The following is a 15,000-nucleotide window of genomic DNA, read 5'->3' as shown; positions in this document are numbered from 1 at the left end:
AGTTAATCACAAAGAAATGCTACCGTGCCTAACCCTGCCTCTACCTCTGCCTCTACCATGGATAACCCTGCCTCTATCTCTGCCTAACCCTATCTCTCCCTCTCCTCTATCGTGTCCCACCCTGCGTCTACCTCTGCCTTAACCTGCCTCTACCGTTTCTAATCCTGCCTCTACCTGTACCTGTACCGTGCCTAACCCTCCTCTACCTCTACCTCTACCATGGATAACCCTGCCACTCTCTCTTCTCTGCCGTGCCTCACCCTTTCTCTACCTCCTCCTCTACTATTTCTCACCTTACCTCTACCTCTGCCCCTACAGTGCCTAACCGTGCCTCTCTCTGCCTTTCAGCGGTGTGGGTGTCATCTGAACAGCCTAGGCAGCCTGGGGTACAGCGTGGTAAGCCTGGGCCTGTCTACCTTCGTGTTGGCCAGCGAGGTGCAGCAATTCGTAAAATATGTCAGTTTACCCTGGCCGCACCACACCCAGCCAGCGCTAGAACTGAACATCCATATTGGTTTGTATGGATAGGATCTGTGTTGTCTTTAAATTTAGCTTTATTGTGTGTGTGTGTGTGTGTGTGTGTTTGCGTATGTGTTGTACTTAGATTCGTTTTACTTAATGGTGGTAGTGTTAAATTATCTTTAGTCCACAAACTAATGTATAACACCATTCTTCTTCGATGCCATGCTGACTGGACACGACCGCAGGCCCGTTGATTATTAGATGTTGCCTATATCGAGCATGTCCTCCACCTAGTATTGTTCGGCTGTCCAGTGGATGGGGTTATTTCTGCACAGTGGCTGCCTCAGAGGTGGAGTGACTGTATGCAAAGACACCTTGTTACTGGAAGAACAGTTACTGGAGGAACTGTCTGTGGATGTGTGAGAAGCAACTGACGACGTGCAGCAGAATTAGTTGGCTGAGGTTATGCCCCTCGCTGGAATGAAAATTACCTAATATCAAGACCTTTGGCTACATTAGTGGTTTGGTAGACAAGTGTGCCAAGTGACCTACGGGTTGACTGCCCTTTACAATCGCTGCTTCCAAGTGTACCAGCTGGTGTACCTGCCACAAACCTGGTGCGAAAAGCAAAGGTCATGATTGGTTTGTGAGATGCAAAGGGCAGTGCCACTGGGTGTATAAGTGGTACGGTGGTGTAGTGGGAGAGCCTAGTTGGACGTTGTTATGGGGTGTTGGCTAGACTGATCGTATGCCAGGGTAGCTGAGAGTGTGGATCCCATCATGTACAGTGTTTGCTACAGCTGATGACCACTTAATCTTCTGGAGGAGATCGAAACCCAGGCATCCATCTGTGTTGACGATGTTGGCATTCACAATGTGGAATTTGTATAGCCTGGTATATAAGGGATTCCTGTGTGGCTGTGAGGTGCATAGAGGGGTATGAAGTGGACTGGATCCATGCATGTACCAGGTGCTGAGGGTTAGTAAGAACAGTATAGTATAATAAACCATGCCTCACTTGGCTATGGATTTTTTTTTTTTTTTCACAAGGGGTCCATTAATATCTTGTTCATGGTCTGTTATCACTTTATCACCTGCCTTTTTACATTTTACATCCGTGTTTGTGAACAGTATAAATCTTTAAGCGTACCTTTTGCCTCAGTGTCCAGAACCCACTACATTCCAGGGTGTTCATGTAATGTCCCACCGTCCATGTTTATGCAGTGTCCATTTTTCGTCATGTGTTACGTCCACCTCCGTATTCTGTCCAACTTGTATTCTGTCCAACTTGTATTCTGTCCAACTTGTATTCTGTCCAACTTGACATTCATTGTTTTACTGATAAATACCAAACTTTTCCCTTCCTGTCCGTGCCAGGCCTGGTTGGCGCGGCTGCCGTGTTGATGGTGTTCTTCTTCCTCGCGGCCATCCTCAAGATCGGCAACTACGCCAACGACGGCTACCGCTTGGGTGTGCAGGACTCGGTGTGTTCGCGCGACCCCCCGCCCCTGCCTGGCCCTGCTGGTGGGTTGGTGCGGGGGGCCTGGCTGCACGGGGGGCCCACCGCACCCTTCCTACACATACTGGTGGCCCTGCTGCTCATACTGGCCAGGCTGGTCATTGAAGCCGCAGCCACAAAAGCCAGCTATCTCAAGGAAAGTGAGTATATCTTTAAAGACTTCTTATTTCAGCTCCCTTCTCACTGATTTGACTTCGCCCTCCCCATCCTCTCTCTCTCTCTCTCTCTCTCTCTCTAGTTCCCTTCTCACTGATTTTCCCTGCCCTCCCCATCCTCTCTCTCTCTCTCTTTCTCTCATATTCCCTTCTCTCCCCTCTCCTCTCGTTTCCTGGCTCTAGCACCTTTCCCCTTCCTTTATACCTTTCATTCTCTCTCTCTCTCTCTCTCTTTCTCTTTCTCTCTCTCTCTCTCTCACACACACACACACACACACACACACACACACACACACACACACACACACACACACACACATTCTTCACCATGTTCCTCACTGTAAATATTTATCCCACACGCACACCTGTCATTCCTAAAATCACCCTGTTCGTCACTGGCCAGGTATTCTCACCTATATTTACCTTGGCAATTATTCTCTCATATACCTTTCCTACAACACCCATTTCTTGTTGTCGTTGGGTAATCTTGGTCTATCTGGCCAAGCAGACCCATCAACAGCAAGCAAACAACCGCTCCTGTAAGGCCGTCCCGTGCAGTGAAGAGTATAGTGATTTGGGTCTCGGATGGACGCCGCATTTGCTTCCCTCCACCCAGTTAACCATAGCAGAGCCCACATCACCCTTTTTTTTGGTTATATGGTTACCACCAAGCGTTGTAAATGGTTTCTTGGTTATAGGAAATCATTAGGCTTGTCACTCAGTGTAGAGTCACCTGAAGCGGAAGGAAGAGTGATAAAGAGTGACAGGAAGGATGAGAGAAGTAGAAGAGAGGAAGAGAGAGACAGGAAGAGAATTGTGAAGACGAAGGAGGAAATAGGCAGCACTACATTTTTTGTGTGTGTGTGTATATTGTAGGTAAGTAAATGTGTGTGTGTGTGTGTGTGTGTGTGTGTGTGTGTGTGTGTGTGTGTGTGTGTGAAACTGACTAGAATTTGTAACTGTGTGTGTGTGTGTGTGTGTGTGTGTGTGTGTGTGTGAAACTGACTAGAATTTGTAACTGTGTGTGTGTGTGTGTGTGTGTGTGTGTGTGTGTGTGTGTGTACGTGTGTGTGTGTGTGACTAAATATTGTAAACAAGAGGTCAGAGGTCAAGGTCACAGGCAAGATCACACAACAGACTAAGGGTGTAGTGCTCTCTGAATGCCCCTTGTTGTTTTTTTTATTTTCCCTTCGTATTTCTCTCTCTCTGTTTTATGTGTTCTTCCCTGTTTTTTCCCCTCTATTTTTTTCCTGTCTTGTTTTTTTCTTGTTTTTTCCTGTCTTGTTTTTTTCTTGTTTTTTCCTGTCGTGTTTTTTCTTGTTTTTTCCTGTCTTGTTTTTTTCTTGTTTTTTCCTGTCTTGTTTTTTTCTTGTTTTTTCCTGTCTTGTTTTTTTCTTGTTTTTTCTTGTCATTTTTCTTGTTTTTTCCTGTCTTGTTTTTTTTCTTGTTTTTTCCTGTCTTGTTTTTTTCTTGTTTTTTCCTGTCTTGTTTTTTTCTTGTTTTTTCCTGTCTTGTTTTTTTCTTGTTTTTTCCTGTCTTGTTTTTTTTCTTGTTTTTTCCTGTCTTGTTTTTTTCTTGTTTTTTCTTGTTTTTTTTCTGTTTTTTTTCGTATTTTTTGCTGTCTTGTTTTCCTGGTTTTCTTTCATTGTTTTTTTTCTTGTTTATTTCTTTACTGTTTTTTTTCGCATTTGATTAGCTGTCTCAATTTGCGTGTCTTAGTGTTTGTTTCTCTCTCTCTCTCTCTCTCTCTCTCTCTCTCTCTCTCATTTAACACGTCCCTTTGTCTTTTCTCTCTCCCCTCGCTCTCTCTCTCTCTCTCTCTCACCCCTCTCTCTCCTTCCCCTCTCTTTCATTCCCCTTTTCATTTCTCCTTTTTATCTCACAGGTCCGTTGGCATATTAGACGACTCTCTCTCTCTCTCTCTCTCTCTCTCTCTCTCTCTCTCTCTCTCCGTTGTTATGGTGATGGCTCAACAAACAAATCTATTCACCTTTATTTTATTCCAATATTTCTGCCCCGATATTACTTTCTCTCTCTCTCTCTCTCTCTCTCTCTCTCTCTGTCTCCCCCCCTCTCTCTCTCTCTCTCTCTCTCCCCCCCCTCTCTCTCTCTCTCTCTCTCTCTCTCTCTCTCCCTCTTGTATTAAATCAACTCAAAATTTCAAGTTGAAAAAATCGTTCAGAGTTAAAGAGCAGATATTTGAACTTAGAGAGAGAGAGAGAGAGAGAGAGAGAGAGAGAGGAATAAAACATCCCCAGGTGTACCCCACTTATAGACCTATCAACAACGCCGCAGGTAAGAAAATGTGATGAATAAATGTGATGAATAAATGTAATGAATAAATGTAATAAATAAATGTAATAAATGTAATAAAATACTTCACGTTTTCTGTAGGCCACGATAACCAACACGACAGAAAACCAGGTCTCGAAACCGGAGTCAGTCGATATAGAACAAATGAATTACTTTTTCACCTTCTCCCGCGCCTCGCCGTAGCGTGTGGGGGGGGGGGCGGTAAATCATTGTGTAGGTCGCCAATTACGCCAAAGAGGACGCCCAAAACGCCAAAATTCCCGCCAAAAATACGCCCTCACACGCCCAGACTTCCTCCTTTGGTCCATAGTTAGCCCTCAAGTGCCCTCTTCTCAAACTCCCAATTAAGGGCGAGGTAAAAGAGGCCGCTTGAGCAGTTTCCCGGATCCAGCCGACCCTGACATATTACCCCCCTCGAGATAACGACTGGAGGGAGGGAGGGAGGAGGGAAGGGAGAGGGAGGGAGGGAGAAGGAGGGAAGGGATAGGGAGGGAGAAGGAAGGAAGGGGAATGGAGGGAGGGAGGGAGGGAGGGAGAAGGAGGGAAGGGATAGGGAGGGAGGGAGAAGGAGGGAAGGGGTAGAGAGGGAGAAGGGAAGGGGGAAGGAGGGAGGGAGAAGGAAAGAAGGGGTAGGAAAGGAAGGAGAGAAGGAGGGAAGGAGAGAGAAAGGAGGGAAGAGAAGAGGAGAGCAAGTTGAGAGAAAAGGAAGAGAAGAAGAAATAGGGGAGGAAGGGAGAGAGAGGAGGAGAAGGGGATATGGGGAAGGGAAGGAGGAGGTAGGAAGGAAGGGAAGGAAGAGGAAGAGGATGGATGGGAGAGGAGAGGGAAGGATGGAGGAAGAGGAGAGAACAGAAGAAAGAGAATGGAGAAGGAGGAAGGAAAGGAAGGAGAGGTAGAGAGAAGGAAGTAGACAGAGAGAGGAAGGAGGGACAGGGAGAAGGAAAGACTGAGAAAGAATGAAGGAGAAGGAAGGAGGAAGAGAGAGAAGAAGGGAGGAAAGGGAGGGAGGAGGAAGAAGACAGAAGGAAGAAACAGATGAAGAGGAGAGGAAGAAAGGAAGGAATAAGATGTGAGGAAGAGGAAGGAAGGGAAGAAGGAAGGAATGACAGAGGAAGAACTGGAGGAGGGAAGGAGAGAATGAGGAAAGTGGAGGAGAGAGAGGAGAGAGGGAGGGAAAGGAGGGAGGGGAAGGAAGGAAAGGAGAGAAGAGAAGAAGGGAAGGAAGGAAAGGAGGGAGGGAAGAAAAGGGAGGGAGTGGCCTCAAGAAAGACCATTACAATCTGATAATGATGTGAGAGAGTCGGGGTGATGGGTTTCTCTCTCTCTCTCTCTCTCTCTCGGGTGTTTCAAAAAAGACTTCAAATTCAAATCCTCAAACTTCTCCCCGTCTCAACTAAAATCGTTTTCACTATGTCGGGGTCAGAAGTCAGCACCTTTACCACTCAACCACCACCTCCTCTCCAGCTCCCCACGACGTATTTCCCTCTATTTTCTCTACTCTTTTCACCTTAACTTGGCCCAGATTTTCGTCCTTTTGCAGCTTATTTCACGTAGCTCAGTGGCAGAAAAAGACAATATCAACCCTACAGCCATCCAACCGCACTTCTTCGTGACTAGCATCATATTTTAGTGGTTAATATTACTGTATTCCAAATGGAGGGATGGCAATTTTAGTCCAGGGGAAAGAGAGAATAGTAACCAAGGAGACTCATTTCCCTGAAGTGGTAACAAACACAGTATTTCAGACGATTTTATTCAGCACAGTAGAGGCCTCGAGGTGAAGAGGTTAATGAAGGCTGTATTTAACGCCTCTAGTTCGAAAAGTGAGGCTTAAGTTAGGAAAATAATGATAATAATAATAATAATAATAATAATAATAATAATAATAATAAAAGTAATACTGCCACTACTACTACTTATTTCACAAAGTCACCTCCATCCATTGGGGAATTATATTGTGAAGATCTGCACCAACCTTGCTAATACAGTTCACATTTGGAGTCGTAATGTGAAGGTTAACACAGACCCTCATATTACAATCCGTTGACTATTAATTTTATTACTTTATTTTTATTCATTAACGTTACAGTACTAATAAAGACATTAATCTATTGGAGTCGCTGGTCTATGCGACTCTCGACCACTGTAGCTTCGTAATCCATACCCACCAGAGAGACAGGCCTGAGGGCTGATGATCCTGTGCCCCTGAGACATAGCAGTGCAGACCTTACGAGGGAGAATGACAGTCCACATCTCACCCAGGCCATAACAGAACTCTGGGGTTGCTGATGCTACTACTACTACTACTACTACTGCTGCTACTACTACCACTGCTACTACTATTATTTTCCCAACAGGCAAAGTGTGGTGGTCTGAACTCTCCCGTGTGCTGCCTCATCGTGACCGACTCTCCGTGTTCGCCATGTTGGCCCTCCCACCCCTCACCTCGCCAGCGCCCACGTCAGGTAAAATCACGCCTATAGCGGGTTATTTTACGCCCATAGCAGGTTATTTACGCCCATAGCAGGTTCTTTTACGCCCATAGCACGTTATTTTACTCCCATAGCAGGTTATTTACGTCCACAGTAGCTAATTTTAGGCCCATAGTACCGGTTGGTAATTTTCTACCCACAGCAGGCAATTTTTCGCCCATACCAGGTCATTTACGTCCATAGCAGCTCGTTTACGTCCATAGCATGTCATTTTGCGGCCATACCAGGTCATTTTGCGCCCATATCAGGTCATTTATATCCATGGAAGGACATCCATACGGAGCCAAGCTCCGTAACCCCTTCATGGCCAGGTGTTGTCAGACTGGAAGGTTATTTTCACTAGTAATCAAGGAGACTCATTGTTACCTCATAACCAAGGCTTATTGAATTTCAGACAAGTAGGATTTAGCAATGACCCTGTTCTGTCAAGTAAAAAAAACAGATTAGTAACCAAGGAGACTCATTCCATCCCCAAATAAACATACTGCACTCATTTCACTCCAGCTTGGCCGAAAATTCCTATCTCTCCGTCTTGAATCCTGAGTTGTAAGAGAAGAAAGACACTAAAATTACACTGGTTGTCACGAAGAAGTGCTATAGAAGGCCAGAAGAACCATGCTATTGTCTAAGTGGAATAAATTGCAAAAGGAAGAAAATCTGAGCCAAGTTAAGGTGACAGGAGTATGTGATTCTCTTCCCGTCAGGCTCTGGCCCCATCAGCTACGAATCGTCTACTTCGGTGACCTTCCACGCCCTCGATCTTCCTGAGGGGGGCGCAGGGGGGGCCGAGGGGGAAGAGGAGGGGGGCAGCGAGGACCAGGGGGGCGGATGGAACCTGGAAGAGATCCCCTGGGGGCCCTTCACCCCCCACTTCCTTAACCTGCTGCTGGCCCACCTGGTGTATGCTGGCAGGTGAGAGAGAGAGAGAGAGAGAGAGAGAGAGAGAGAGAGAGAGAGAGAGAGAGAGAATAAAATGTCAGTGAGCGTATCCTGGACATTTCGTATCTTATTACCAGACGCGATATAGATGACAGGAAAAACATGATGCTTCGAACCCGACACTATGAAACGTCGGGTTCGATTCCTCTTCGTCCAACTTTTACCCTAATCTATGCGATCGAACACTGCATTTTGATACATCTGATTCCTGCCTCAGTCATTTATCCACCAGTGACAGGAAAGGTAAAAAATTAGGATCGTATTGTTGAAATTAATATTGAGAAGCAGACCCCAAAATTTTGACGATTTTGTAAGTACTGGACGATATTGGAACGTATTTGGCCTTCTTATATGGCTGCTGACTGCTTTCTGTAATATGGGATGCAGGCTAACCTTATTTACTAACCACAGGCGTCCCTTAAATAAACGACTTAAATTAGGGTTTACACTCCACTTTAGGATTTAAGGTAAGTATACGACCTTCTAAAAATGCTTTAGAATGTTTTGAAATCTCGCTGTCACCAGATGCCTTCACTTCTCGTCCTATTTTCGTATTTTTCGTAAGGTATCACTACTTTCCAATGACGCAGTGAGGCATGGTAGCTTCCTGTACCACTGATGTAACTACAAGATTCTTAAATAAAAAATATAACACAAAGGAATGGCATCAAATTCTTCATATTCGAAAGGGAAGTCATAACTGGCAATCTCATAGCACCGACCCTTAACAGTTCAAACATCACTGCTACTACTACTACTACTACTACTGCTACTACTACTACTACTGCCACCTGCCCCACATCCCGCTAATCACCTTCCCTCCTTCAGGTACGCAGGTGTGTTCTGGGGCACCAACAAGGGCCTGGGTTTGGTCTTCTTCATGCAGCTCCTCCTCAACGCGGCCAACTGCATCTTCGCACTCAATGGATTTCAGGTGTGTGCACGCATTTCTACCCTCTCCGGTGCACGCAATTCTACGCATTCCAGCACACGCAACGCCACAGTTTCCGGTGCACGCGACTATGCTCTTTTTTTTTTTTTTTTTTTTTTCCTTCGACTTAAGGTTTGTGCACGCAACTCTACTCTCTTTTTCAGTGCACGCAACTACTGTTTTTCGCTGTAACATGGATTTCAAGTTAGTGCACGCAACTATAAATGAGTGAGGAGTGGAAATGGTAAAGAATTTCGCACACACACACACACACACACACACACACACACACACACACACACACACACACACACACACACACACACACACACACACACACACACACACACACACACACACACACACACACACACACACACACACACACACACAAACACTCACTTTTTTATGCACACGAAAAATAGAAAAGAGATAGACTGACGAATTGCAGAGTCAGACATGTGGAAAAAAGACAGACAGATTAACAAAACTAGACAGAGACCACAGACAGACAGACAGACAAAAGAGACAGATAGACAATAGATAGACAGCACATAGACACATAGATAGACGAAGGAGAGAGACAAATAGATAGACATAATACGAACATACAGGCAAGGAATAGACAGAAATATAGACAAGGAATAGACAGAAACAAGAGACAGACTGACAGAATTAAAGAGACATCTAATACAGCCAGACAGAGACAGAAGTATATATATATTGACGGAAATATGAAAGCCCATTCAGACAGACGTATAGATAGAATTTGATAGATAGATAAATAGACAGATAGAGATAGAGATAGAGAGAGAGAGAGAGAGAGAGAGAGAGAGAGAGAGAGAGAGAGAGAGAGAGAGAGAGAGAGAGAGAGAGAGAGAGAAAAGCCATGAAAGAAAACGTGATCAAAACAGCGAAGGGGTAACCGGCGAAAAAGAGCGGACGTGGAGGTAGCGATGTGTTGTTATTACATTGTGAGGGAGAAAATCAATGTTATTAGCTCATTAACTTCAGAGAGAGAGAGGGAGAGAGAGAGAGAGAGAGAGAGAGAGAGAGAGAGAGAGAGAGAGAGAGAGAGAGAGAGAGACGGAAAGGAGGGTGGGAGGGAGAGGAAAGAAGGAGGATAAGGCAAAGTGCAGGGAGAAGGAGAGAAAAGAGAGAGAAGTGAGGATGAAAGGAGAGAAAGAGAGGAGAATGAGAGAGAGAGAGAGAGAGAGAGAGAGAGAGAGAGAGAGAGAGAGAGAGAGAGAGAGAGAGAGAGAGAGAGAGAGAGAGAGAGTATCCTCTTTGGGTCAGCTCTTAATGACCCTTATTATCTACTTAATTAGGTTTGTTTGTTGCCTTGGCTCCTATTAGAGAGAGAGAGAGAGAGAGAGAGAGAGAGAGAGAGAGAGAGAGAGAGAGAGAGCTACCCTTACCTAATATCAGCTTCATCTATCTGTCAATCTATCTTTTTGTCTGTCTATCTGTTACATTTTTATACCTAGCTCAACCCCTCTCTCTCTCTCTCTCTCTCTTTCTCTCTCAAGAATTCCAATTACACTCTCTCCGGCATCCTTCTCCTCTCCCATTTCACTCAATTGACTAACACAATTGTCCCTCACTCTACCTCCACCCCTTTTTTCTCACACCTGTCATTCTCTCTCTCTCTCTCTCTCTCTCTCTCTCTCTCTCTCTCCCATGCATGTGTTCCAGTATGAATCCACACTATCCACATCCCTCAGTCACGTATACAGAGTACCTCAATCACAATCACAATTGTTCCACCAGCAAACCTATCCACATCAATTTTCACCCAGCACACACTAGAAATCTCATCTTTACCCATGCGCCTAACGTTGGGTAAGAGCAGGCTACTTCCCCATTGGCGGAAATTTGTGTTCCTTGTCCCCACACTTTGTCCTACAGGGTGTGGAAAAATTCGGCTTTATTTTGTATGGTAGAGATGGCCATTCATGCACAGGCAGATGCAAAAGTCTGTTCCCCTCTCCTGCACAACTTTCCATGCTTCCATCCAAGCATCCTTCTATCCAAGCATCCTTCCAACCAAGCATCCTTCCAACCATCTGTCCATCCATCCATCCATCCACCCACCTATCCATCAATCAATTCACCCTAACTCATACAACCCATCTCTCCCCATCCATTGTTCCATCCATGCACCCATCAACTCACCCAAACTCACACCTCCCACCTCTCCCCATCCATCCACCCATCAACCCACCCAAACTCACACCACCCATCCTCCCCATCCATGCACCCATCAACCCACCCTACTCACACCACCCATCCTCCCCATCCATCCACCCATCAACCCACCCAAACTCACACCACCCATCGTCCCCACCCATCCACCCATCAACCCACCCAGACTCACACCACGCCTCTCTCCCTTCAGGTGCTCTACAAGGTCAACGTGGTAGGCCCTCAAAATGTGCTTCCTGTGTTCGATTCGAGTCTCCTGCCGCTGCCGATCTCCGTAGCCGTGTTCTGTGTCCTCCAGGCCCTTGTGCTCGGGTCTGGGTCTGTGGTCTACCTGTATGGCTATGTTAAGTTCACGTCCTTCCTTAGCGCTGAGAAGGAAAAGTATCATATCTTGAGCAAGCACGGGCACGAGGTAAGGGTGAGAGAGAGAGAGAGAGAGAGAGAGAGAGAGAGAGAGAGAGAGAGAGAGAGAGAGAGAGAGAGAGAGAGAGAGAGAGAGAGAGAGAGAGAGAGAGAGAGAGAGAGAGAGGTATTCGTTGAGAGTATGTGTACGAGAGAGAGAGAGAGAGAGAGAGAGAGAGAGAGAGAGAGAGAGAGAGAGAGAGAGAGAGAGAGAGAGAGAGAGAGAGAGAGTAAATACAATCAGTGCTATCTCTACCATCTACCCATCCCTTCTACATCCCATACCTACTAACTGCCTACTTACACATCCCTGGGGAAGTACTAACCCACCATATCTTTACTGGTAGTGCACAACTTTCCTACTGATTATCCTCTCTCTCTCTCTCTCTCTCTCTCTCTCTCTCTCACATGCTTCTTCCTTCCACCGTACGTACTCATCACCATCATCATCATCATCATCATCACCACCACCACCATCATCATCATCACCATCATCATCATCATCACCATCATCATCATCATCATCATCATCATCACAGTCACCACCACCATCATCATCACCATCATCACCATTATCATCATCTTCACCACCATCATCACCCTATTTCCCACTAATACTACCCATTAAGCTCCTAATTAACCTCTTCTTAATTAGTACTTACCTGAGGCCACTCATTAAAAAATATTTTTTTCCCTCTTCACGGGTATATGGATCTCTCTTTCTCTCTCTCTCTCTCTCTCTCTCTCTCGCTCTCTCTCTCTGTCATATATCTATCTATCTATATATCTGTCTATCTATCTATCTATCTATCTATTTATCTATCTCATACATACATACATACATCTATCCAGCTGTATATATAATTACTTCATGGCTCAAGTACCCACCTTAACGAAAACCCTGGTGAAAGCTAGAGTAAAAAACCATATCTTTATTCCCCTACCCACAGAGCCCCTGGAGCTACTGGCCACACTGCTGGGGCCTGACGCTGCTGGTGGTGATGACGGGGGCTGCGTCCCCCCTAATACGCGACTGGGCCCTCCTGTACCGCGCCTCCCTCGACACATCCGTCCTGGCAGCTGTCCTCGCCTCACTCGCACACCTACTGCTCTGGATACTCCTCTGGCTTATACTCACTATCAAGGTAGGTGGAGGGAAGGTGGAGGGATGGAGGGAAGGTGGAGGGATGTAGGGAAGGTGGAGAGATGGTCGAGAGATGGAGGGAATGTGGAGGGGCCCGGGAACACAGGGAGAAGTTGGTGAGATGGGAGAATACAAGAGGATTGAGGAACTGAGTGGCGAGGGATGAATGGGAAGATGTTTGGGACGGAAGGAAGGATGGTGTGATGGAAGGAGGGAAGAAGGAGAGAAGGAGATAAGATGGAGGGGTGGAGAAAAGGTGGAGGAGTGGAGGGCAGGGAGGGAGAGGCTAGGAGATAGTGGATGGGAGAAAAGTAAGGAATATGAAAGGGGACTGAAAAAGCGGAATAACTAAGAGGGAATGACAGAGGAAGGATAGATAGGTGTTTGGAAAGGAAGGAGGGGAAACGGGATGGATGGAGGGAGAGAGAAAACGTGGGTTTAAAGTGGAAGGATGGAGGGAGACTGGGAGAGAGGTAGGAGGGAAGGGAGGAGGAGGAGGAGGAGGAGGAGGTGATAAACTGATGAGGGTGAGAGAGGACACGCTACACATTCGTCATGATCACTGTCGTCGCCTCCCTCGAACACCTACGCTGGTGGATCCTCCTGTGGTATATGGAGGCAAGATGGAGGGATGGAGGGAAGGTGGAAGAGTGGAGAGAAGCTGGGAGAAGAGTTGGAGAGAAAATATGGAGGGAGAAAGGGCTAAAAGACTGCTAAAATGAGAAGGAAGACGGATCAGAGAGTGAAGCGTAAAAAACAGAAGCGTGGAATGGAAGGATGGGAGGAAGGAAATGAAGGTAGACTGAGGAGTGGAGATTGAAGTGATAGATAGACATGGAGGTGTGAAGGAGGGAGGGAAGAAGGAAGGAAGGAAGGAAGGAGGGAAGGAAGGAAGTGACAAGTGATAAATGGTAGGTGAGGGAGGAAGTCAAGCAGCTTATTCCTGATTTTGTACTCACATTGCTCACACACCTGTTTTGAATTCTTTTGTGGCTTGTATTCATTGTCAAGGTAGTTGGGGGAAGGGTCGAGGAGGATTAAGAGGGATGGAGGGATGTGAGAGAAGAGCTGGGGGGAAGGGAGGGAGGAGAAAGACCTTAAAGACCGCTGGAGTGTAAAAGGAAGATGGAATGAACGATAGGATGGAGAGAAAAGTAGGATCATGACTGCAAACACACACACACACACACACACACACACACACACACACACACACACACACACACACAGTCATTTATTTGTATATTTTTCCTTAACACACGGAACATTTTCGATTAATCTAGATACTGTTATAAATCTCTAGAAATCTATACCAAAAGAATGTTAAAACAAAATTCATTCCCCTCCATACCAAAATTCTGGAGGCGGCCTTGGTGGAATGGAGGGAAGGATGGAGGAAAAGAGGGAAGAGAGGTAGATGGAGGGACGTTGAAGAGACGGTGAAGGAATGGAGAGAAAGTGGAGAGCTGGAGGGAGAAGTGGGAGAGGTTAAGGATCAAGCAAGAGACGTTTAAGGAAGGGAGGAAGCGCTGGAAAAAACATAAGGAAAAAGAAACAAAGGTGGACTGATTGATGGAAGAAGAGAGGAAGAGATTGGAAGGAGGAAAGGAAGGAACGGAGGAAGGATGGAGGGAGAGGAGGAGGAAGGGAGAAGGAGAGAAGAGGGGGAGATCGCGCAGGGAAGCTGGATGGATGGAAGAAGAGGAGAAAGAAAAATGGCAGAATATTTAGAAGCATGACAGGGAAAGGAGAGAAAGAAAGATGAGACGGGGAGGGGGGAGGAGGAGAGATGGAGAGAGGAGGGAGAAACCAAGGAAAGATGGAGAGAGGTTGGGAGAGAATATGAAAGGAAGGAGGTAAAGAGGAAGGAGGGGAGGGAAAGGGGGGAGGGAAGTGAAAGGCAAGATACTGAGAATGTAAGATAGCAAGAAAAGAGGAAGAGAAGGAAGGCATGAGGAGAAAGACAGACAAACAGATATAGTGAAAAATTATCCTCGTCCATTTGAGAGAGAGAGAGAGAGAGAGGGGGGGGGAAGGGAATGAAAGAGGATAATTGAGGGATGATTGGATGTGAGGTAGAGGGGGAGGGAGGGAGGGGGAAAGGAAGTAAGGGAGGGGAAGGGGGAAGGGGAGGGAAGAGAGACGAGATTGAGATACTAGGGGAGGGAGGGGGGAGAGAGGGGCAGGGGGAGGAGGAAGGAGAGATGAAAGAGAAGGAGGGAGGGAAGGAGGGAGGAAAAGAAGAGAGAAAGACTTTAGGTACAAATGACTCAAAGGATAAAACCAGTCAGCATAAGAGAGTACAACTGATGAATCCAAAGAAATACACAGGAATACAAACACAGATACATACATACATACATACAGACAGACAGACAGAAGATAAACATTCATACATACATCCATACATACATACAGGCAAACGGACAGACACACAA

The 15,000-nt window shown here is 46.1% G+C and overlaps 1 protein-coding gene across 1 annotated transcript in view; it reads left to right on the top strand.

The window, feature by feature from the left end:
• Positions 1 to 15,000, top strand: part of LOC145397601 (uncharacterized) — a 149,450-nt gene that overhangs the window by 90,405 nt on the left and 44,045 nt on the right. The window contains exons 2-8 of the mRNA XM_080270641.1: positions 349 to 514; positions 1,840 to 2,121; positions 6,807 to 6,914; positions 7,646 to 7,853; positions 8,709 to 8,814; positions 11,210 to 11,428; positions 12,369 to 12,563. Of these exons, the coding sequence (XP_080126767.1) occupies positions 349 to 514; positions 1,840 to 2,121; positions 6,807 to 6,914; positions 7,646 to 7,853; positions 8,709 to 8,814; positions 11,210 to 11,428; positions 12,369 to 12,563 (1,284 nt within the window). The remainder of the gene's footprint in view (positions 1 to 348; positions 515 to 1,839; positions 2,122 to 6,806; positions 6,915 to 7,645; positions 7,854 to 8,708; positions 8,815 to 11,209; positions 11,429 to 12,368; positions 12,564 to 15,000) is intronic.

The sequence above is a fragment of the Coenobita brevimanus genome, chromosome 42 (genome assembly GCF_032717465.1).
Source record: "Coenobita brevimanus isolate Jiangsu-jjx chromosome 42, ASM3271746v2, whole genome shotgun sequence".
Lineage (NCBI taxonomy): Eukaryota > Metazoa > Arthropoda > Malacostraca > Decapoda > Coenobitidae > Coenobita > Coenobita brevimanus.
This window is presented reverse-complemented; position numbering and strand designations above follow the sequence as displayed.